This window comes from Biomphalaria glabrata, chromosome 11 (assembly GCF_947242115.1).
Source record: "Biomphalaria glabrata chromosome 11, xgBioGlab47.1, whole genome shotgun sequence".
Taxonomy (NCBI): domain Eukaryota; kingdom Metazoa; phylum Mollusca; class Gastropoda; family Planorbidae; genus Biomphalaria; species Biomphalaria glabrata.
Window position 1 is genome coordinate 12,058,250 of NC_074721.1, and position 25,241 is coordinate 12,083,490.

The following is a 25,241-nucleotide window of genomic DNA, read 5'->3' on the forward strand; positions in this document are numbered from 1 at the left end:
GCCGACCGAGGCTCGAACCCGTGACACTGGATTCGACACCACCGCCTAGCGATAACGCACCAAGCGAAACTAGCCTCTAGACCATCGGAATGTCAAAAAACATTCTTCTGATCCAGAGTCATTTCGCCCGTATGCAAATTACCACCCCAGTGGTCAAAGGTCACAAGCTCCAGCTAGCCCCTCCCCCACCCTCGCAGCATCCGTTCACTAACAACTTCGATAGAGCCGACACAGACAGCCGTTAGGCATGTATTAGACAAACGATGGCTCTATCTAATTGTTTATCTCTCACAAGGACAAGTGGACAACATAAACACATTACATATAGAAGCTTCAGTGGGTACGAGCAATAATGCTGTAATCGTAAATGTAAACATAGAGTTGAAGCTAGGTGCTGAAACAAATGATACATACATATATTAAACATAAATGAATAACAGCACCAGGGACCAAGTTTTTAAGAGAGAAAGTAGTGAATTAAAATGCTACGAAAATCTATGTTTACATTTACGATTACAGCATTATTGCTCGTACCCACTGAAGCTTCTATATGTAATGTGTTTATGTTGTCCACTTGTCCTTGTGAGAGATAAACAATTAGATAGAGCCATCGTTTGTCTAATACATGCCTAACGGCTGTCTGTGTCGGCTCTATCGAAGTTGTTAGTGAACGGATGCTGCGAGGGTGGGGGAGGGGCTAGCTGGAGCTTGTGACCTTTGACCACTGGGGTGGTAATTTGCATACGGGCGAAATGACTCTGGATCAGAAGAATGTTTTTTGACATTCCGATGGTCTAGAGGCTAGTTTCGCTTGGTGCGTTATCGCTAGGCGGTGGTGTCGAATCCAGTGTCACGGGTTCGAGCCTCGGTCGGCGCAGTCCCTTATTTTCGTAGCATTTTAATTCACTACTTTCTCTCTTAAAAACTTGGTCCCTGGTGCTGTTATTCATTTATGTTTAATATATGTATGTATCATTTGTTTCAGCACCTAGCTTCAACTCTATGTTTACATTTACGATTACAGCATTATTGCTCGTACCCACTGAAGCTTCTATATGTAATGTGTTTATGTTGTCCACTTGTCCTTGTGAGAGATAAACAATTAGATAGAGCCATCGTTTGTCTAATACATGCCTAACGGCTGTCTGTGTCGGCTCTATCGAAGTTGTTAGTGAACGGATGCTGCGAGGGTGGGGGAGGGGCTAGCTGGAGCTTGTGACCTTTGACCACTGGGGTGGTAATTTGCATACGGGCGAAATGACTCTGGATCAGAAGAATGTTTTTTGACATTCCGATGGTCTAGAGGCTAGTTTCGCTTGGTGCGTTATCGCTAGGCGGTGGTGTCGAATCCAGTGTCACGGGTTCGAGCCTCGGTCGGCGCAGTCCCTTATTTTCGTAGCATTTTAATTCACTACTTTCTCTCTTAAAAACTTGGTCCCTGGTGCTGTTATTCATTTATGTTTAATATATGTATGTATCATTTGTTTCAGCACCTAGCTTCAACTCTATGTTTACATTTACGATTACAGCATTATTGCTCGTACCCACTGAAGCTTCTATATGTAATGTGTTTATGTTGTCCACTTGTCCTTGTGAGAGATAAACAATTAGATAGAGCCATCGTTTGTCTAATACATGCCTAACGGCTGTCTGTGTCGGCTCTATCGAAGTTGTTAGTGAACGGATGCTGCGAGGGTGGGGGAGGGGCTAGCTGGAGCTTGTGACCTTTGACCACTGGGGTGGTAATTTGCATACGGGCGAAATGACTCTGGATCAGAAGAATGTTTTTTGACATTCCGATGGTCTAGAGGCTAGTTTCGCTTGGTGCGTTATCGCTAGGCGGTGGTGTCGAATCCAGTGTCACGGGTTCGAGCCTCGGTCGGCGCAGTCCCTTATTTTCGTAGCATTTTAATTCACTACTTTCTCTCTTAAAAACTTGGTCCCTGGTGCTGTTATTCATTTATGTTTAATATATGTATGTATCATTTGTTTCAGCACCTAGCTTCAACTCTATGTTTACATTTACGATTACAGCATTATTGCTCGTACCCACTGAAGCTTCTATATGTAATGTGTTTATGTTGTCCACTTGTCCTTGTGAGAGATAAACAATTAGATAGAGCCATCGTTTGTCTAATACATGCCTAACGGCTGTCTGTGTCGGCTCTATCGAAGTTGTTAGTGAACGGATGCTGCGAGGGTGGGGGAGGGGCTAGCTGGAGCTTGTGACCTTTGACCACTGGGGTGGTAATTTGCATACGGGCGAAATGACTCTGGATCAGAAGAATGTTTTTTGACATTCCGATGGTCTAGAGGCTAGTTTCGCTTGGTGCGTTATCGCTAGGCGGTGGTGTCGAATCCAGTGTCACGGGTTCGAGCCTCGGTCGGCGCAGTCCCTTATTTTCGTAGCATTTTAATTCACTACTTTCTCTCTTAAAAACTTGGTCCCTGGTGCTGTTATTCATTTATGTTTAATATATGTATGTATCATTTGTTTCAGCACCTAGCTTCAACTCTATGTTTACATTTACGATTACAGCATTATTGCTCGTACCCACTGAAGCTTCTATATGTAATGTGTTTATGTTGTCCACTTGTCCTTGTGAGAGATAAACAATTAGATAGAGCCATCGTTTGTCTAATACATGCCTAACGGCTGTCTGTGTCGGCTCTATCGAAGTTGTTAGTGAACGGATGCTGCGAGGGTGGGGGAGGGGCTAGCTGGAGCTTGTGACCTTTGACCACTGGGGTGGTAATTTGCATACGGGCGAAATGACTCTGGATCAGAAGAATGTTTTTTGACATTCCGATGGTCTAGAGGCTAGTTTCGCTTGGTGCGTTATCGCTAGGCGGTGGTGTCGAATCCAGTGTCACGGGTTCGAGCCTCGGTCGGCGCAGTCCCTTATTTTCGTAGCATTTTAATTCACTACTTTCTCTCTTAAAAACTTGGTCCCTGGTGCTGTTATTCATTTATGTTTAATATATGTATGTATCATTTGTTTCAGCACCTAGCTTCAACTCTATGTTTACATTTACGATTACAGCATTATTGCTCGTACCCACTGAAGCTTCTATATGTAATGTGTTTATGTTGTCCACTTGTCCTTGTGAGAGATAAACAATTAGATAGAGCCATCGTTTGTCTAATACATGCCTAACGGCTGTCTGTGTCGGCTCTATCGAAGTTGTTAGTGAACGGATGCTGCGAGGGTGGGGGAGGGGCTAGCTGGAGCTTGTGACCTTTGACCACTGGGGTGGTAATTTGCATACGGGCGAAATGACTCTGGATCAGAAGAATGTTTTTTGACATTCCGATGGTCTAGAGGCTAGTTTCGCTTGGTGCGTTATCGCTAGGCGGTGGTGTCGAATCCAGTGTCACGGGTTCGAGCCTCGGTCGGCGCAGTCCCTTATTTTCGTAGCATTTTAATTCACTACTTTCTCTCTTAAAAACTTGGTCCCTGGTGCTGTTATTCATTTATGTTTAATATATGTATGTATCATTTGTTTCAGCACCTAGCTTCAACTCTATGTTTACATTTACGATTACAGCATTATTGCTCGTACCCACTGAAGCTTCTATATGTAATGTGTTTATGTTGTCCACTTGTCCTTGTGAGAGATAAACAATTAGATAGAGCCATCGTTTGTCTAATACATGCCTAACGGCTGTCTGTGTCGGCTCTATCGAAGTTGTTAGTGAACGGATGCTGCGAGGGTGGGGGAGGGGCTAGCTGGAGCTTGTGACCTTTGACCACTGGGGTGGTAATTTGCATACGGGCGAAATGACTCTGGATCAGAAGAATGTTTTTTGACATTCCGATGGTCTAGAGGCTAGTTTCGCTTGGTGCGTTATCGCTAGGCGGTGGTGTCGAATCCAGTGTCACGGGTTCGAGCCTCGGTCGGCGCAGTCCCTTATTTTCGTAGCATTTTAATTCACTACTTTCTCTCTTAAAAACTTGGTCCCTGGTGCTGTTATTCATTTATGTTTAATATATGTATGTATCATTTGTTTCAGCACCTAGCTTCAACTCTATGTTTACATTTAAAGAAACAATAAGAAGAAAATTTTGGACAGGTCTGTCATTGAAAGTGGTGACTTTAAATCTGGCAAAAGTGGTCAACTGATCATGTCTGGTGCCTCAACAGTTCAAAAGACTATGGGACAGATGAAGGTGACATGTTAATAATGTTTTTTTGGGTGCAAATTAGACAACTATATTATACTTTTATTAGAAACCATTACTTGAAAAAAAAAAAAGAAAATTCTTATTCTTATAAATTGCAGGCATTCATTCAAAATTTTTTTTTTACAAGGTGATATTGATGAAGATATAAAGTGCTGTTTTTTTTCTCATCATTCATAGTGCAAAATTGACTGAAGAAATTATCTTGATCTACTAGATTAACCTTGTCACCTGATTTGAATTTAGATAATATTATTATATTACCGTAATTGAATTTAAAGAGCATAGTATTAGTGAAAGAATTATAATAGTTTTTGGATTAGTGATGAAAGAATTGACTAAAATAGGAATGTTAATACCAAATAAATGAGTAACCTGATTATGATGTAAAGATAATTTAACTATCTAGCCATTTACTTTCTTCTTGTATATGGAGGGAGAACATAGAAAGGACCATCCAAATACAAGCTGGCTGGACTATGTAAAAACAAGGACTGGATTCTCTCTTGATATCCTGCTAAGAACAGCTGCTGACCAGGAAAAATAGAGGTCTACAAACTGTCACAGCACCCCAATAACGAAAGTCAAGGGACAGATGATGATGATATATAGAGAAAGTTGATTGATCACTTTACCTTATTCTGAAGAAGGGAATGTAATATTGTACTGACGAATCTGTGAAAATGACTATCCAACGCTTCACTTTCACGCCAGTTAAATTGGTGATAGGATCAACAACAGAGATGATGAGAGTCACATTTATTTGATCTTCAAAGTCTTTAACCCAAGAAGATAACAATTGAAGAGCAAATCCTGAGATGAAATGGAGAGATCGTCACTAAAACATTATCAGTAGTACATTTAACTTGTAATCATTGCATTTCATAGTTCAACTACTTGAACAGTGATGGGCAAAACGTCTTTTAGAAGCAGACCAAAAAAAAAAAATTACGAGGGCCATAATTTTTTTGTCATCCAGAAATTTAGTATTTGATTGAATGAAATCACAATTAAACTAATGCGATGCATTATGATGCAATTGTTTGGATAACAGTTCATTATAATTTGGTTCAAATTTAGATGTCATTATTCTTAAGAGCGAAAAAAAGGTTACTCTATCATAGCTTTTCCTAAGTATCATGACTGAAAAAAGCTGCTTTCAAATGTATGAAGATGCAACCATTGCAAACATTCTCTGAACATGAGATATTAAATTTAGAAAACTGGATGTCACCAGCTAATTGTCTCAAATTAATTTCATATTTCCTAAGATAGTCTTCCTTCACATCAATCATTGAATTCATCCTTCAACAAGTCATTTTTAGCTCTCTTTTTCTATATGGCTTCCCTCAGTCGCAAAGCGACTATGGATCATCTCATGGAAATGAGATGAATGCCTGGGCATTAGCTGTGGTCGGAACGATGTTGCCCACACAGCTGATGTATCCAAAGGAATGGCAGTTTGGGGTCAGCCGTGTTGCAAGTTCTGCCAGGGTGTAGCTAGCTGATTTGCTAATAGTAGAAATGGTTGCTTGATATCTTGAGTATAATATCATCAGCAAATTGTTTTTCTGTTATATCTTGACAATTTAAAAAAAAATAGCTTTTATATAACGCAAGTTTCATGTTTATAGCATGCTTAGATTTCTATGATCCAATCTCATTTGTAGACTAGTGGGAGGAGGGGGAATCTGGGTGAAGGTTTTCCATGCTACCTTTAGGCAATCAGAAAATACTACTCTCCTCGAGTCGGATGTTGATGATTCCCCTTGATAAGTAGCCAAGCCAAACTTTGATTTTTTCCATTGTGAGTGAAATTGTTATTTTTAATTTTTATTACAAAAACAAAACATGTGAGGGGCTGGATGAAACCTTTCTGCGAGCTGGAGTTGGCCAGAAGGCGGTAGTTTGACCTTCACTGTACTATAAGATAGAAAAAATATGTTTGCTCTGTAAACACAGAATGGAATTTTTTAAAAAATTATATATATCAGCATTTAAATCTTCATGAATCAATTTTATATAAAGTTTCTTTGCTTTAAACACATACCCATCAATAGCAAATGTTGTTTTTGGTTTTTGAAATTTTTGTATATGTTTCTCATCAAGCTTTAATGGGGCTATTTTCTAGGAGAGCTGATTCAACATACTTCAGGTTGTTGTGGACAATAGGTTAGCAACATGGCTGAGGAGCCATTATTTAGTTTTCAATTATCATTTTTCATTCAGGCCTTTCCTCTCAACAAATAATAGTCAAAAAAGTCAACTATTCTAATAGGATTTTAATCAAGGAAGTAACGGATAACATGGATGGAATAGCATTTGAAAGTTGAAATTTCAGCTGGATAAGTTAAGAACTACATTAAATCTGCCAGATGCAGCAAGCATATCAGTCTGCTTTAACACAAACAATTTTGATTTGCACCTCATTTTTAGGTATACCTATTTCAACAGTAGGGTGTCTGAACACAATCTTTTCCACATTACCATGAGGGATCTACTGACAAGACTGACATAAATAATAAGAAAAAAAAAACAGCTTAGAGCTCACCTGAGAAAGGGAGATCAATGCTTTTTGAGTTGTATGAGACTTCATGGAAGGAAGAGTTCAGGTTCTTAGCTATTGAATAACAAATGTGCAAGGAACCACAAACCCACTTAGCTCTGGAAAACAACAAAAAGGCGAACTTTCGTTGTAGGTGAAAATTGGCACTTTCCATTCTTTTATTAAGCGTGCCTCAGAAAAGAACTCTATTGGCTTATCCAATTTTAAATGAAAAACACATTTACCTCAGCCCTATGTCGCCAATGTTACCCGAATCTGGATGTTGATAGTAGAAAAAGGTTTCAGAGGCATCCAGTTTCAAATCATTATTATTAGGCCAGAAGAAAGAATACTCTCTGGGCCAAAAAGATGTTAAAATCATATCTGTGACATCTTCATGAGTTGCTTGCCTTAACAGAAAACCCTACAGAGACAAATAATGTTATCATTATAGAAAAAAAAAAACTTACAATTTTCTACTTAAGAATCCAATTAGATCCATCTACACACTGATAGGTGGTGGCTTAGCGGTAAAATGCTTGTCTTAAAGTGGGGGTCCTGGGTTCAAATCCTGGTGAAGACTGGGATTTTTTAATTTCAGGATCATTGGGCACCTATGAGTCCACCCAGCTCTAATGAGTACCTGACATTAGTTGGGAAAAGTAAAGGTGGTTGGTTGTTGGGCTGGAAATATTACACCCTTGTTAACTATTGGTCACAGAAACAGATGACCTTACATCATCTGCCCTATAGACTACAAGGTCTGAAAGGGGAACTACTTTTTTTCTTTACACTAACATAAAAACAAATACCCAGACAAATATCAATACTCACACACAGTAATTGACCTATCCAATCAAACATTTTTAAAACCTCAAAAAAAGTTAAAGCAAAAAGTTAAGTCGCTAACAAGATCTTTATAACTAATTGGGCAAATGAATTACAATTTTTAATTCTTAACTGCTAATTTACTCTCATCTCTCTAGATCTATATCTAAAAATTTCACACTATTATTAGTAGACTTAATAATTGACATTTTAAATGCTACAGTAACTAAAGTAAGATATTTTTATTATTCAACCCATTGAGATTTTCCCAGCATTAGTGTTATAGCAATAATAATAATAATTAATAATAATAATATAGCAATAATTAATACAAAGAAAACAAAACACTAAAAACAAGTTAATGTAATACTAAAAATGTTAACACTTACATTGAGATCTGTACCAAAAAAACATGCACAAAAATAACAAAAAATATGAATACAAATATAAAAGAATGGGCCTACACAATGCTTAAAGTTGGAGTAAGTTAGAATTATATGGAGGCAGATTCTAAACAAGCCTGGAGGAAGGCTGTATGGTTGAAGAGTTATTTCTGGTGAGCTCATAGGAGGCAATGGCACAAAAGTAGATGCATGATTGATCATATACGTTGTCAAGTTAACCTGTAGGTACAGAACAACAAGTATTAGACTATATTAAAATATTTTTGAATGAGCCTTTGATATGATTGGCTTAGACACTTTGTTAGTATAGGCCTGCTAAATATTTTGTACCGGTAATAATACCTATGGGCCTTCCATCGAGTTTGAATTCAGACTCGAACAACGTTCATTTTAAAAAAATGTTTTTGAAAAGGTAGCACAGAAACCTTTTCCAAGATACCTCCTCACCCCCCAACAATGTTTGGCTCATAGCGTATGGAGCATGCTATAAGCACGAGTTCTGCAATTATTAACAAATATTTTCAACCTTAAAAATTGATTGTTGTTAAGTCTCAATCTATCAAAATTAATGGCATGATTGATTCAAAATAATTGATGCAATTTCATTCAACATAAGGGAGGTTTTTAAAAATTTAAGGAAAAAAAATTTAAACTTGCTTTTGTCATGTTTTTATGAGCTGTGGGACCCAAAGCAGAGAATGCATATTCCTTAATTACTATAGGCATAAGCAAGGTTTAATAGCATTTTAGCTTTATGTTTATATTTTATTTGAAAACATTTCTTCCAATAAACCAATTTTGTTTGGTTTTAATATTTCATCAATAAAGGTATTCCATGATAACTTTTCATTTATAATGGTGTTGCTCCACCCTGAATTTGGTGACTGCAGCTTGCTTTAGCTTTTTTTTTAAATTCTAGATTGGTTTTTAATCTCAAATTTCTTTAGGCAACGCTGAGGCAAGTGATGGTTTAACATTAAAATCACCCCTATAATAAAAAATAAAAGCAAAACAACAGTTGCGAAATTCCACCCGTGCCCTCCCTTCAGGCTAAGTCCATGGTTGACTGAAATTTAATCCTTTCAAACTCAATCCACAGGAAAATAATTATTCCAACTGTTGAATTGAGTTTGAAATCACATGCCGACTGTTTATATCATTCAAACCAGTAGTGCAATTGACTGAATGAATCCAGTTATCCAAATTCAATATCTCATGCTCAGAAAATGTGTGCAATGTTTGTATTTTATGATCTTCATAGGCCCATATCTATATTTCTAAGCAGCTTCTTCAATAATGAAACATAGAAAAGGCTGTTTTAGAACTAGATAAGACGGACAGCTCATTTAAAAACAAAACATACCAATTTGTGCCAAATTACGACAAACTATTATCAAAACATATGCAGTTTGTACATCACATAAGTTTAATTTTGGTATCTTAGATCTAGTTTACATATTAATTGCTAAAACATTTCCTTAAAGTTTTTCGCCCACTTTAAAAAATAGTGTGCCCAACACTGATCTAAACTCTAAGACTAGATCTAGTTCTAGTAGTAGCAGTAGTCTATCACTCAATGTGATCATGTCTATGACCAACAAACTATATGGGAAAGAGATAGATCTTTTATAGATTTAGTCTTGACCTTCAAAACTCATAATACTAACAAGAAAAATAAAAAAAAATACTTAAAAAAAAACAACAACAACAACGCCAAAGCTTATATTAAGTGTAGTTGTATCAATTAGTTTGGATCAGTCATGTAATTAAAGTAGTAATAGATCTAGACTAACAATGATAAATCTGTGCAATTACAAACATTTTTCTCAAATTGTTTTTGTTTAGTGCAATTTCATGCTTTTAGCTTTCTCAATGCACTATTATCCTATCACTTGTCTAGACCAGTTGGGAAAGGGTTGGAGGGAGTAAGAAGGCGGTAACTGGGTGAATGTTATTTATTATTAGTTTCAAACTTTTCTCTCTAAAAAAGTGTAAAGAGGACTGATTCAACTTATACCATCACATCAGTCAAGTACAATTTCTTTCCCTTGTTCGAGATACCTAACCAAACAAAATAAGCTAGATCTATCTAGTTAGATCTAATATTGGTTAATTTTGTTGATTGATTCTTGCTTTGCTATGTAAAAGAAATAATAATAATTGTGCAAAATTTTAGCTTGAAGTTGATCCAAGATAGTGATACACTGATAGGTCGTAGCCGTAGAAGTTACTAGAAGAAATAATGATTAACGCGTACAAACTTTTTACTAGAGACCTAGTACTAGTAGAGATTATAATATAGACTTGGATCTAGATAAATAGACTAGATCTAGAAACTAAAAAATATAGGCAGATCTACATCTAGAGATCTAGTTTCTAGGGTTCTTCGAAAAGTCAAACTAATACATAGATCTAGAATCTAGATCTATAGACATAGACATATAGAAAAATAGATCTAGACAGATCTAGATTTTAATTTAGACATACATTTCTTCGAAAAGTCTAACTCTCTTGAGTAAATCTAGTTTCAATAATTATTTAGACCAACATATTGTGGTCCAAATCAATGATCTTCTAGAATCTAGATCTACTCTTGCTTGAAAATTTAAAGATGTAGGCCTATAACATAGCTAATCTTTCCCCATGAAAAGCGTGGTCTAGAGTACGCTTGAACTTGGCTTGTTTTGGCTACCTATGAAGGGGGCTAGAGGTTCGACACCCGACTCGGGCAGAGTTGTGTGAGTTTGAGTTTTGAGTTTAGGCACATCGGCACAATTTAGGCCATGTCGTGCCCGTAATCCTTTAAGGATCACATTCCCTTTATATAACACGGACTAAATTCCATACAGTCAGTTAAATCACTAAAAACAAGGTCTATCCACAGTTAAAATAGTAAAGGTTGTAAAAATTTAATAATTTAGTAAAAATCTTATGTAAATATTATATGTTCACAATTCATAAATCAGATCTTCGTAGACAACCCCCACCTCCCGGACAAACCTTCTCCTACATACCCCCTCCACTGGTCCACAAATGAGATTGGACCATAGCGCTCTCTATAAGCATGAAAGTAGCTCTATATAAAAGCTATAATTATTTATTATTATGAATTCTACTTACTTTGAGAGTTGATTTTGATATAAATTAAAGACGTTCCATCAAAATAGTGATAATTACGTCCTACGAGGATCCGTGAGTTAACCTAGTCGTGCGTGTTAATTAGTCATTTAAACTCTGTATAGTCTAGTCATTTGTTATGGCTGATTCAGGCTTCCCGTTTCATGCTCTAATGGCCCTAGGTAAGAAGGAGCACTTCTAAGAATGTGTCCTAGCCTATGTAATAAGATGCACATTTGCATTTTTAAAAATGTCCTCCTGAATATTTCGTAAGGTTGTGTTTTTGTATTTGTAAGGTATGGTTCAGTATTTTATGTAGTGTTGCTACTTCACTGTCTAGTTTCTTATTCTCAAGTCTGCACGTTTAGTGACTTACTAATGGTGTTACTCTAGCCACATGAGAAAATTGATTTCTTACAAATCCCAGGACTCTATTTAATAACATTAATAATGTTGCGTCTGTTCTAGTTACCAAGCTTAAATAAATAAAGACAATCCGTCAGACCGTCTGGTCAAAATCTTGTCAGGCCTACACGTTATTTCTCCAACTTCCCATTCTCCGATCAAGTTGAAACAATTGCTCATTGTCGATTCGATGTCAATACATGAATCAATCAATGAAAATCAATTACAGAGATTAGAGACGGGTTACTGTAGCGATTGGACTCAATGATGACCTGCTAACTATTATAAAAAAAAAACGCAAGCTAAAAATCCACGGCCATATTACAATATTACAAGATCTTCTGGGCTCCCAAAGACCTTCCTTCAGGGAACAGTACCAGGAAAATGAAGAAGAGGCAGACAGAGAAAGCGATGGGAGGACAACATAAAAGAATGGACGGGCCTGCCATTGAAAGAGGTTCTAACTAAGGCAAAAGACAGGAACGGAGAAAGATTTTCGACGAATCTTGCATGGCGCCCCAACGGCCCAACAGACTAAGGGATAGGTAAAAGGTAAAAAAAAAAGGTAATCAATTAGTCGTAATTAATTAATCTTGTTTTATATTTAGCCTAAAAGGTAATACGCCAAAGTGAGATAAGCATTGTGTACATAATGAGACATCATTACCCGCCAAGATGCTGAGCAATAGGAAAGGCAGGCGGGTTAGGATACATCCTTAGGGATACGTTATCCTCAAAGACCAATGTCTTGTCGGAGAAGTGATAATCTTACGAGAGATAAATTACGAACGATTAGAAGAATCTTGATCATGCCGCTGATAATCCACAATTGCTGATCACGGGATTAAGCGACCAGGAGATTAAGTGTCAGGGGATTACATGACAAGGGATTAAGTGACAGGGGATTACATGACAAGGGATTAAGTGACAGGGGATTACATGACAAGGGATTAAGTGACAGGGGATTACATGACAAGGGATTAAGTGACAGGGGATTACATGACAAGGGATTAAGTGACAGGGGATTACATGACAAGGGATTACATGACCATTGAATAAATGGCCAGGGGATTAAGTGAGGAAAGGAGAGAGAAAGAGAGAGAGAGAAGACAGAGAGAAACAAAATATGTTTGAATACAGTTGTCGTAATAAATTATTTGTAAAGCAGAACTGACCTGTCCAATATGACTAGAATGTGGACACCAAAAAGGATCACTTCTGTCCGAATAGATCTTCTGTCCATGTTTTTCTATGTGCCAAACGACATTAGAGTTAGTTACATTCCAACAGGCTGAAGACGTCAACAGACTTTTGAGCTAACATGTATAAATCAATAAACAAGATCAATATTAAAAAAATGTAAAAAAAACAACAATGCTTATATTAAGTGTAGTTGTATAAATTAGTTCGAATAAGTTTTATAATATGGTGATTGGCTGAGACGTAATAGATCTGTGCGATTAGAAATATTTTTACCATTTGTTTTTGTTTAGTTTTTAGCTTTCTCAATGCGCTATGATCCTAATACTTGTCTGGACCAGCTGTGAAAGGGGGAGGGAAGAAGGGGGTATCTCATTATCGTTTTTTTAAATGCATCAAAAAATATTCACTGAGGGCTTCTCAAGGGGACTAATTCAACTTATACCACCACATTTTTCAAGTACGATTTCTTTCCCTTGTTCACGATACCAAACACAATAATTAATTACCTATAGTTCATTAACTAATTGGTTAAAATTGATTCTTGTATTGCCAGGCAAAATAAATAATTGTGCAAAATATTTCGGCTTAATCCTAGATTGGGTGTGGGAGAAATAACATCTACAAGCTTTTTACCACAAAGACAGACAGAGTAGGGTGAGAAAAACTGTGAAAAAAATATAGGACTCATGTCTATCTATATTTGCCAGTCCAAAGACTTGTTTGTCATGCAGTTGTAATGTCTAGACAAATGCAATATAATCTTTTTTTTTTTATATTTGTAAGTTACCACTCACTGACATACCACTCATGGATCACGAGATCTCTTAAACTATCGTACGTATCCGAATCAAATTTCGTACACAGGTTCCTTTTACCTCCTATATGCTCACTAAGAACAGTTTTTGACAGAATCGCAACCTTGGGACCGCTATTCGCGAAAAACACAAGCTTTCTATCAAAGATTTATATTATTATTATTACTATGTTACAAAAGAACGAGTATTCATTCTCTGGTGAAGCCAGGGTCGAGTTTCGTTAAAGGGAAACAAAATTCATCGTAGTCCCTTTATCAGTTTCCTACGAGGAATTTTCTGGTGATGTGGCACGTCTGAAGAAGTACCGCCCTCTGACAGGCAACGAAAATGTTCCTAGGCATGCCAAGGGCCTTGAAGGTATCTGTGAGGTCAGTTGTTATTATCCCCTCGATTGATATAGCAATGGGGTATATTGTTGTTTAAGATCATTTCCATAAACGCTTAATCTCAAAGCCAAGGCTCCCATATTTTCGTTGTTTTTCCAGCTCAGTTTTTTTTTAAATCATGAGATTGTGTTATTATTATTATTTGCTGTCCCCCCCCCCCCCCCAAAAAAAAAAGGCCGCATCCTACGTATAAAGCATTTTAAAAAATCTCACTAATTCCGTATTTTAAAAGCATTTCTTCTTTTTTCTATCTCTATGTAATATGGCTTACGTCATTTCCACTTTCTTTTAGACAAAACCAATCGTAATAGAATTAATAAGACACATCTAGAATTTTTTTTTTTCGAGAGAGAGAGCAAGGTAATAACATTGAAAAGGTAAATCTAGATCTATTGTCATGTCACTACATTCAAATCGGGTCTAATAAACAATTAAAATTGATATTTTTTTTATAGAATAAAAAAAATATCCAGATAAATATAGAAAGGGGAACGGGAATGTATATGAAGGACTAACTTTTGTTGCTGGCGGGGGTGGGGTGGGCTTAGCAAATAAGCAAAAGTGCTACTAAAATTAACGAGGGCGCATTATGAAGCGGGTCTTTCCAAATCAAGCCAAAAGTGGAAGAAATTATGATGCGCAGGTAAAAAAAAATGAATGGGGGTTCCAGGGAGCGAAAGAGAGAGAGAGAGAGAGAGAAAGAAAGAGAGAAGGAAAGAGAGGGCGGGTCGTGAAATTTCATTGTAACATAGACGCTAAATTCACGGGCTAAAAAAGTATATTTGGTTGATCGTTAAAATTTGGGATATTTATTTAAAAAAAAAGGTTGTATTCCAGCAAAAACAAAACAAAAACAACAAAAAGCTTACGAACAAATCAATTAGCGTAGCCGGTGCGTACTGCTAATCTAATCTAATCCTAATCTAATTTAATGTATCGTATTTTAATAAAATAAGAGTATTATCTAAATAAAATTAAAATGCCTGTATCCAATCTAATGTTCTTTTAATCAATCAATCAATCATTCAATCAAATCTAAGTCAGTCAGTCAGTCAGTCAGTCAGTCAGTCAGTCAGTCAGTCAGTCAGTCAGTCAGTCAGTCAGTCAGTCAGTCAGTCAGTCTGTCTGTCTGTCTGTCTGTCTGTCTGTCTGTCTGTCTATCTATCTATCTATCTATCTATCTATCTATCTATCTGTAGTAACCTAATAAAATACTACAGGAAGACATGTCTTGATGCTAGGCTTTATTGAACAAGAATGACAAAACAGTTCACACACACACAAGCTGACCTGGACACCATGACATTTTGACACACTAGAACAGATCAGTTCACAACACACAACAGGAAACATAAATACACAACATTCCCCCCCCCCCCCCCCCCGTTTAGTTTCTTTTCGCTCTACTTCTGAGATTATACGAGTGCTGTAAGGGCATATCTCTGGCAGGTGAATTTTGTCCATTTTCAATAATGATTTCCTCTGCTCTTAAAGCAGGTGGAACCATGTTCTCTGCAGATGTCTCTATGTCACTCCTAGAAGCCACTGAGTGTTGGGAGACACCCGGAGAAGTCTCAGTGTTACCAGGAGCCAGTTGATGTTGAAAGACCTCAGAAGATGTCTCAAAGTCTCTCGTAGCGAAATCATGTACTACGGTCTCTGAAGATGAGTCGCCTCTCGGAGCCAAATGGTGCAGTGATACAGTTTCTTCCCGTCCATAGTCCTCTTGACCTGACGACAAGAAGAATTGACTTCCAGAGAGTCGAGTTCAGTTTTTCAACTTGCCCGTTTCCTTTGGCATTGTATGCTGTGGTTCTGCTTGTTACTATGCCTTTACCTCTGAGGAAAGATCGTAGCTCTTCCGACATGAAGGCTGATCCCCGGTCGGTATGTAAATACGAGGGCGTGCTGAAAATGCTGAATAGGTTTGTGAAGCATCTAATTACTGTTTGAGTAGACATATCAGGACATGCATATGCAAAAGGAAACATTGAGTACTCATCAATAATTGTCAATAAATATTTATATTTAGTGGTAGAAGGGAGTGGTCCCTTAAAGTCAACACTAAGTCTCTCAAATGGTGATGTGGCTTTTACTAAGCTGCCGGCAGATGGTTGGAGGCCATGTTGTCAGCCCCCGGCCAGTAACACACATCAAAACTGTACATTGATAGTTCTATTCTCCACCTCTGAATTTTGTCGTTTTTTATTTTACCGTGATGACGAGGGTTAAGCATGAATGATACGGACCTTTGATCCGTGGTGAGTTTGAAATGCGACCCTAATAGAAAATGTCTCCATTTCTTGATTGATTCCACGATAGCCATTGCTTCTTTCTCTACGGAGGATTGACGTCTCTCGCTCAGAGATAGTGTTCTGGAGAAGAAGGCAACTGGTCTTTTGTTCTGGGATAATGTAGCGGATATAGCGATATCCGATGCATCTGTTTCAACCTCCAGCGGCGTTTTGTGGTCTACATTAGTGACAACAGCCATTTCTAGTTCTTTTTTTAACTCTTGAAATGTATCTTTGACTCTCTCAGGGAGTGGGAAAGTTCTGTTGTGTACCAAAGGATGGATCTTATCTGAGAAATGTCCTATCCAGTTGGCATAGTAGGAGAATAGACCCACAGCTCGCCTTTGTGCATTTAGGTTCTCGGGTGGAGGAAATGAGGTAAGGGCAGTAGTCTGTCGGGGTCTGGCTTCATCTCATTATGGGAGACTTCATAACCTAGTAATCTTATTCTTGAGGATGCGTATGCACACTTTTCCTCATTAAGAGTTAGTCCATATTTTTTTTATAGCCCCAAGAAATTTATGCAGATTTTTATCATGCTCTTCTCTGTCCTTACCACAAATGGTGATGTTATCAATGTAAGCATATGTACCCTCCAGTGACTCTTGTTCTATGATCTTGTCGATTGTCCGTTGAAAACAGGCTACCCCGTTTGTTACTCCAAAGGGTATCCTACAGAATTGGTATAATTTCCCTCCAGCTTCAAAGGCAGTATAAGGGCGATCAGTCTTCCTTGGAGGGACCTGGTGGTATGCGTTGCGAAGATCAAGGGTGCTAAATATTTCGTATTTAGCTATTTGAGAGACCATATCATCAATGCGAGGTAAGGGATAAGCATCCCGAAGTGTGAACCGATTAACAGTTTGGCTGTAGTTCACTACCATTCTTCGTTTGTGTCGTTCGTTAGTTGTTATTAAGACTTGAGCCCGCCATGGAGATGCCGAGGGCTCAATGATGCCATCTTTTAAGAGTCTCTCAACTTCTGAATTGATGAATAGAGTGTTGTTTGCAGAATAACGTCTGGATTTTGTGGCGATAGGTCGACACACTTTAAGCATATTTTGGAAAAGAGGAGCGGGTTCGACATTAGCAGCTTTCATTCCATTAAAGACCATTGTTGGTTTAGGCCCCTGAAAAGTGATCTGTAAACTCTCATGTTGTTCAAGGAAGTCGTGGCATAAAATAGCATCCTCACAGAGGTTGTCAAGTATGTGTAGCTTGAAGTCTTTATAAGTGGAGCCTTTACTCTTAATGTCAGCATTAACATGGCCTCGAGTATAACCAGTTAAGTTCGTGTTGGCCATATATATAAGTTTTGATGAGTGAAAAGTTTTGAATCTATACTTTCTGACAGCCGATGCAGAAATGTAACTGTCCGAACCACCTGTATCGATGAGGGCATCAAGGGTAATGTTGTTAACTTGTATTTTCATTAACGCACGAGATACAGAAAACGAAGAGGCGGCTGTTATACGCCGCAGAATCAGAGTTATGTCTGTAAACTGAAGAAAGTTTTGATTTGCATACCTTTTTGTAGTGTCCCTTTTTACCGCATTTATTGCAGATGGCATCTTTAGCGGGGCATTTGCTACGAGAGTGGATAGCACCTCCACAAAAGTAGCACTTGCCTTGAGCTGCAGCTATGGTAATGGGTGTCGAATCAATCGTGTCTTCTATAGCAGAGCAAAGCGGAAATTTCAACGTAGTGGATTGTTGTGCTTGTGGTGTTTGAAAAGTAGTGGCTTGTGGCGAGTTATATGTCACAGAATGTTTCTGTGCCATCTCCAGAGATCTAGCTACCTCCAATGACTTTGCGAGGTCCAGATATGAGTACTGTAAAAGTCTCTGTCTCTGCCTAATCTCTGGTGATGACATGCCACTAATAAATGCGTCTCTGATGGTCTCGTTCTGGTTTTCGAGGGCAGTGAATATACCTGTCAACACTCTGTCCTGTTTCCTGTTTACAATTGGATAGGAGATCATTGGTTTGTTTGACATAGAGTCCGTTTAGTGTATAAACAGCAGTTTCAAAGTCAGTACAGTCAGATATCAATTCATACACAGCATGTGAGATAAAGTTACATAGTAGATCGAATTTCTCACCTTCTGATACAGCTAGTTTTAATGCGAATTTTTCGAATGTGTGAAGCCAGTGCTTCCAGATCCTTTGAGCGTCCGGATCATTAGGATCCACCATCAATCTTTCAGGTTTTAGAAAACGATCCATAAAGTTTGAAGCACAATTAATCCAAAAGATTCTTGTTCAATAAATTGTAGTAACCTAATAAAATACTACAGGAAGACATGTCTTGATGCTAGGCTTTATTGAACAAGAATGACAAAACAGTTCACAATAACACAGTAGACACACACACACAAGCTGACTTGGACACCATGACATTTTGACACACTAGAACAGATCAGTTCACAACACACAACAGGAAACATAAATACACAACACTATCAAAAGTTTGTGGTTTGTCTGTTTGTCGGTCTGTTCATCTGTCAATCTGTTTATCTGTTAGTATGACTGTATCACTATATGTCGTCTATCTATTTTTCTGTCTAACTGTTTTTGAGTGTGTCTGCCTGTCTGCCTGTCTTTTTATCTGTCTATAAAACAGAGGCCTACCTCTAACCATTCACTGAAGTCAACTTGTCTATTGATGCCGTTTAAGTAATGCGATAACGCTGGGAAATATAGCAAAGCAACATTCTATAAAATATCAAATGTTACAATTCTAATTATAAAATAATTTCCATCTGGAACCTGCAGTGTTGTTCGGAACCTTTTGGCGATGGAATGGAGCCTCAAGAAAAACTTAAAAAGAAAATAAAAAGATAAAGAGGATATAATATGAGTGATACAACAAAAACAACAACAACAAGGTTACAAAAGACAGTTTGTGTGGAAACACAAACTCAAAATCGGCCCCCGAAAAGGTCCATCCAGGCAGGCTTCAATATTTTCAGAAAGAACATGCAAATGAAATTATATCAAAGACAAATAAGAGATAAGAATGGAGAAAGAAGGTTAACAGATCTTGTGTAGTGCCCCAACGGTCCCGCAGATCAAAGGATAGGTGAAAGTGAATGTAAAGTTAGATGTGAACCTTGCCTAACTAGTTCCCCTTTTAGACCTTGTGGTCTATAGGGCAGATGATGTAAAGTTCATCTGTTTTTGTGGCCTACGATTAGCGAGGGTGTCATGTAGCCAGCACAACAACCAACCGCCTATACTTTTACCCAACTAATGTCAGGTACCCATTAGAGCTGAGTGGACTCAGAGGCGCCCAAAGATTCCAAAGTTGAAAATCCCAGTCTTCACCAGGATTTGAACCCGGACCCCCAGTTCGGAAGCCAAGCGCTTTACCGCTCAGCCACCGCGCCTCCCTTGGCCTAACTGATGTCTTATAATTGATCCAATTGTTTTGAAAAGGCTCAATCTCTTATTCGAATCCTTAAAAAAAAAAATCCGCAATATAAAAAAATGTTTATAAAAATGAAGTTTATAAGATTACTATTTATTTTTAATTAGGTCTAACTTATAATGCATACTAATTAGCTTTTTCTCTTTAAAAAACTGCTTGCATAACTGATTTTAAAAATTAGATTTTTTGCTTTCAGAAAAAAAAAGTAGCCGTTGCATCAGAACTTTGAATGGTCTAAAATATTGTGATGTCGGATTTTCAATATCTTTTCTAGTTTACGAGATCTAAACGGGACGGACGGACAGACGGACAGACGGTCAGACGGACAGACGGACAGACATTTCGCACAAAACTAATAGCGTCTTTTCCTTTTTCGGGGGCCGCTAAAAACAAACAATGTCAAGGACGCCATTTGGGCATGGCTGCAGTACCTAAGTGTCTCGGATTCGAATTTTGGTGAAGACTGGGATTTTGAGTTTCGGAATTTTTAGGACGCCCCTGAGTCCATCAAGCTCTACTGGGTACCTGTTGGCAGTTGGTGTTTGTGCTGTGCTGGCCGCATGACAGTCTCATTAACCGTCGGCCATAGAAACAGATCACATAGTATGAAAGGGGTACTACTTTACTTTGTAAAACGCTATTTCGAAAAATCACCGATACCAACAAAATATAAAGTTACTTTATGCTAGAAGCCGAAGAGCTTAGAACTTTGATTCTACAGTGCTGAAAAAAAAAAGGTTTAAAAGATTTATTAAAATACTTTGCTTATCACTACGTTCGTAATCTGGTAATCTTTACACCAGACACTCGAAGACACTTGCTATTTATGGATATATGATAATCTCCTAGAGGAAAAGTACAGTAAAAATATTTTACTTGGTTGGGTCTAGGCACTGTGTACGCCAGTGCAGCGAAGTGGTAGACCTGATTCCCTTCTTCAGAGCGCTCATCTCGCTAAAGACTTCATTCCTTAAGGCTTTCCCGCGATACACGGTTAGGAGTAGAGCGTCTATAAACACATTAGTATCTAATATCGAAGTGATATTTGTAAGGCAGCCTCCAACAACTCATACTGATATAGATCTGTGTGTGTGTGGGGGGGGCATGGAGCAATATGCATTTGCAACTGGCTTTCCAAACCTAGTTCTTAAGTTTGTAATGCTTCCTGGTCCCATGTAAATAAAATATTTTGGTAAACAGACTAGTAAACAGTCACTTCAACATCTTTCTTGTAGGATTACTTACCAAAGCCATTAGCAGTGAAGAGGATCCCTTTACATTTGGCAAAGTACCTTTCTATCTCCTGTGGTAAGATAACAATCATAACGATGCTGGAGTTGAACATTGTCCACTGCAAGAGGTAAACATGTACAAGATGAAGTAGACTGCACATGATTTCATTGTATACGTGGGGGTTCTCATTTTGGGACTTATTTGATGTGAGGCTTTGTACAATGGGGAAATATGTCTTGGTTGATGTGAGGCTTCGTACAATGGGGAAATATGTCTTGGTTGATGTGAGGCTTCGTACAATGGGGAAATATGTCTTGGTTGATGTGAGGCTTCTTAATTTGGGAAATTTTGACATGGTTGATGTGAGGCTTCTTACTTTAGTGAAGTATGACATGTATTTTATTAGGTTACTACAATTTATTGAACAAGAATCTTTTGGATTAATTGTGCTTCAAACTTTATGGATCGTTTTCTAAAACCTGGGAAATTGACATGGTTGATGTGAGGCTTCTTACTTTAGTGAAGTATGACATGTTTGATATGAGGCTTCTTCTGACTATTCTGGGAAATATGTCTTGGTTGATGTGAGGCTTTGTACAATGGGGAAATATGTCTTGGTTGATGTGAGGCTTTGTACAATGGGGAAATATGTCTTGGTTGATGTGAGGCTTTGTACAATGGGGAAATATGTCTTGGTTGATGTGAGGCTTCTTAATTTGGGAAATTTTGACATGGTTGATGTGAGGCTTCTTACTTTAGTGAAGTATGACATGTATTTTATTAGGTTACTACAATTTATTGAACAAGAATCTTTTGGATTAATTGTGCTTCAAACTTTATGGATCGTTTTCTAAAACCTGGGAAATTGACATGGTTGATGTGAGGCTTCTTACTTTAGTGAAGTATGACATGTTTGATATGAGGCTTCTTCTGACTATTCTGGGAAATATGTCTTGGTTGATGTGAGGCTTTGTACAATGGGGAAATATGTCTTGGTTGATGTGAGGCTTTGTACAATGGGGAAATATGTCTTGGTTGATGTGAGGCTTTGTACAATGGGGAAATATGTCTTGGTTGATGTGAGGCTTCTTAATTTGGGAAATTGACATGGTTGATGTGAGGCTTCTTACTTTAGTGAAACATGACATGTTTGATATGAGGCTTCTTCTGACTATTCTGGGAAATATGGCATGGTTGATGTGAGGCTTCTTCTGACTATCCAGGGAAATATGGCATGGTTGATGTGAGGCTTCTTCTGACTATCCAGGGAAATATGGCATGTTTGATGTGAGGCTTCTTCTGACTATTCAGGGAAATATGACATGGTTGATGTGAGGCTTCTTCTGACTAATCTTGGTCTCCTCATTTCTATATCTAGATGCAGATCTTGCATTTATAGCTTTTCCTTTCTCATTACAACCAATTAGTATACGTAGCATTTAGTATACATTAACACAAACAGACGAAAAGGGGAATCCACTATGAAAGTATCGACAATAGTGAGGTTATATGCCTTTTTGCATTTCACATCTTTATGTGTTTACCACTAAACATTTGTATTTAGCCTTTATCAAAATTTATTGGGGCGAATTAAATCATCAGTTTGGGAACATGAGGCCTGCGCTTTGGGCCACAATCTCAATGGTCACCGGTTCAGATATTGCCCCTTGCCATCCATCACCGAGTGGGGGACGCTTGGCATAGGATGTAGTCATCTTTAATTCTGAAGGAACATTAGAAAACGTGTAAAACAAATAAACAAACATGACACCAATGACGTGATTAAATTGACAATGTTAAGGACTGACCTCAATGGATGCCACAACCTTGTAAATACCAACTCGTGCAAAAACGATCTCAAAATCACGGGAATATCTAGACGAACAGAAGACAAATAAGAGATGATGCATAAGAGATGATGCATTATGACATCGGAACTAAATGTGTATATGTGACCTAAAGAGGATTCATGAACCAATATGATCAGTTCACATTACCTATTAGCGCAGCGGTTCTCAACCTTTTAAGCTCGGCGACCCCTTTTTACAATTCCTCACTTTGCCGCGACCCCTCCCCCCTTACACACACACAGTAATAGAAGAGTAGACAATAAAAATCCATATTTTCGATGGTCTTAGGCGACCCCTGGCAAATCGTCAATCGACCCCCAAAGGTGTCCCGACCCACAGGTTGAGAACCCGTGTATTAGCGGGTGTAGCTAAAGGTAGTCTAAGAGATTTATCGTCAATAACAGTCCCCGTGTGACTTTATTGTTAATAGCGAGCTCCCATGAGACTTATAGCTAGATTTAGGTATTTTAGATCAACAGATCTGTGTTAAAGGTGTGCTGGCACGTTCGTCCAGAGGTACACTGGTCCCTACTTGTACTGCCTAGGTTATTATGTATAATCTAGGTATACAATTAAACTAATGTATGCAACACAAGACTTAACAAAGTCGCAGGTAAACATATATACAAAGTTTATTTACATGAGTAAAATAAAGTCAAATAAATGGGTAAATAAGTGGCCATCAACTCACAGGCCTTCTCCACACAGAAACAACAAAAGCTACATACAAAAATAGTATGGTACACCGCTCTAGTCAACTATGTAAATAAATAGCCACCAACTCACTGGCCTTCTCAATAAAAATAAACAAAAGATGCACTCAAAAATTGTATGGTACACCGCCCTAGTCATATAATATATACACTATCGTCACATTCAGGTCAAAACACGACCACTTTTGGCCACTCTGGGGTTACAGACTTCAGGCTTACAGAGCCAACTGAAGGTCACAGGCCTCAGTTATGATAATGATATTCTTAAATTAGTTTATTTGATGTCTATGTTGATAATGTAGTTTTATTTGTTACATGGGTGGCTATGAGTTTGTTACACAAAATCCTCTAGTCTCATTCAATATTCTAGTTTGGATTTTTTCTTTGTCAACTAGATACTCCCCCACCCCTACCTAGAGACTATATTAATATCTTTCAGTTTTCCATTTTGTTAAAAAACAAAAAAACAAACAAAAAAAAAACAAACATGTTTATTAGGTAGCATTCCAAATAAAAACATTACAGACCAAATTTGCATTTAAAGTGTTACTGGTGGCGGGGAAGTAAAACCTTTCCTAACTCAATTGTTGCATATGGCATAGTGAAATAGCGATAAAGGCTTAATCTACGTCTAAAGGGGTTACTGAAGTGCGAAATTTTTTTTTTATTTTTGCTTTAACTTAATAACTTTTGTTATATTATATCATATGACAACTCAATAATAAAAAATATATATTGAATGTTGTCTAATGTTTCCGGGTTGCCATGGTAATGGCGGCCATCTTGAAAATAAACAAACATTAGTTCATATAGGAAAATTCTAAAATTTTTCAAAATAGATAAATTTTAAAGCTAAAAATACTTACACATTAAAGTATAAAGGTGGCTGGAAGGAGCTAGCTAGATTTTATACATTTTCCCTTAGTATTGTGCATTTTATGATTTTTAAAAAAAGGGTGTGTTTTTTTTCCTGTAAAATGCATCCACATTTTTTTTTCCCAAAAGATCATATATTAAAAACTTTTTCAGCTAAAGTCATTAAAACTAGCTGATTCTCTGTATTATTTATCTCTGAATATGTGTACCAAATTTGACACATTTATCTCTATTAGTTCTAGAGATTTTAGAAATATGTTACAGGGGGGGGGGGTTCACAAAAAAATGCATTCACTCAAAAACAGTGAATTTGTATTAAGAAAAATATGGAAAATAGTGTTGACAATGCATCATTAAAATGCTTTTTTTTCAATAAGAAATGCTATTTTTTAGAAAATTTTTGGTGCCAGTTTATAAAATACATGTCCACCTATTTAATTACACCAAAATTGAAAAATCGATTTTTTTTTACCCAAAATCGACTCCAGTAACCCTAAATTAATCTTTTATTATGATGCAGCGACACACCAGTAGAAAAGCTACAAAGACGAATTTTAATACACGAATGTTTTATATTAAATGGAATAGACTTTTAGAAGCCTTGCTTACTACACACTAAACACACACTACATATAGAACAGCTCTAATATTCATCAGAGATTAGCTCTTGATCAAAGTGAAAATTTGACGATTATGGCAAAGCCATTTGAACTCCAAAGGCAATGTATCTGGAAATTTAAAAGAAACTTAATACACAAAATTAATTAAATTAAATATCTGTCAACAACAACAACAACAAAAAAACAACATACCTAGCGCTTAATGATAACTCCTCAGACCCTGCCCTGTGATATACAGCAGGAGATATACATTGCTCGATAACAGCACTGCAAGGGGGACAAATATAGAGGTGAATAGCCTTCGGAGAATGTAATTGCATAAATAATTTGTTAATAG

General features: G+C 37.5%; 1 protein-coding gene across 3 annotated transcripts in view; it reads right to left on the reverse strand.

Annotated features, from left to right (window-relative positions):
• LOC106054822 (uncharacterized) overlaps positions 1–25,241 on the reverse strand; it is an 87,918-nt gene that overhangs the window by 58,339 nt on the left and 4,338 nt on the right. For 2 of the 3 annotated variants that reach the window (XM_056004195.1, XM_013210881.2), the window contains exons 3-11: positions 25,097–25,171; positions 22,654–22,720; positions 20,858–20,963; positions 18,814–18,872; positions 12,659–12,799; positions 8,022–8,180; positions 6,975–7,153; positions 6,736–6,848; positions 4,820–4,997 (exon numbers count right to left, since the gene is read on the reverse strand). In XM_056004195.1, the coding sequence (XP_055860170.1) occupies positions 4,820–4,997; positions 6,736–6,848; positions 6,975–7,153; positions 8,022–8,180; positions 12,659–12,799; positions 18,814–18,872; positions 20,858–20,963; positions 22,654–22,720; positions 25,097–25,171 (1,077 nt within the window). Of the gene's footprint in view, positions 1–4,819; positions 4,998–6,735; positions 6,849–6,974; positions 7,154–8,021; positions 8,181–8,303; positions 8,750–12,658; positions 12,800–18,813; positions 18,873–20,857; positions 20,964–22,653; positions 22,721–25,096; positions 25,172–25,241 lie in introns of those variants that run through there. The other variant, XM_056004196.1, reaches the window with a different exon arrangement.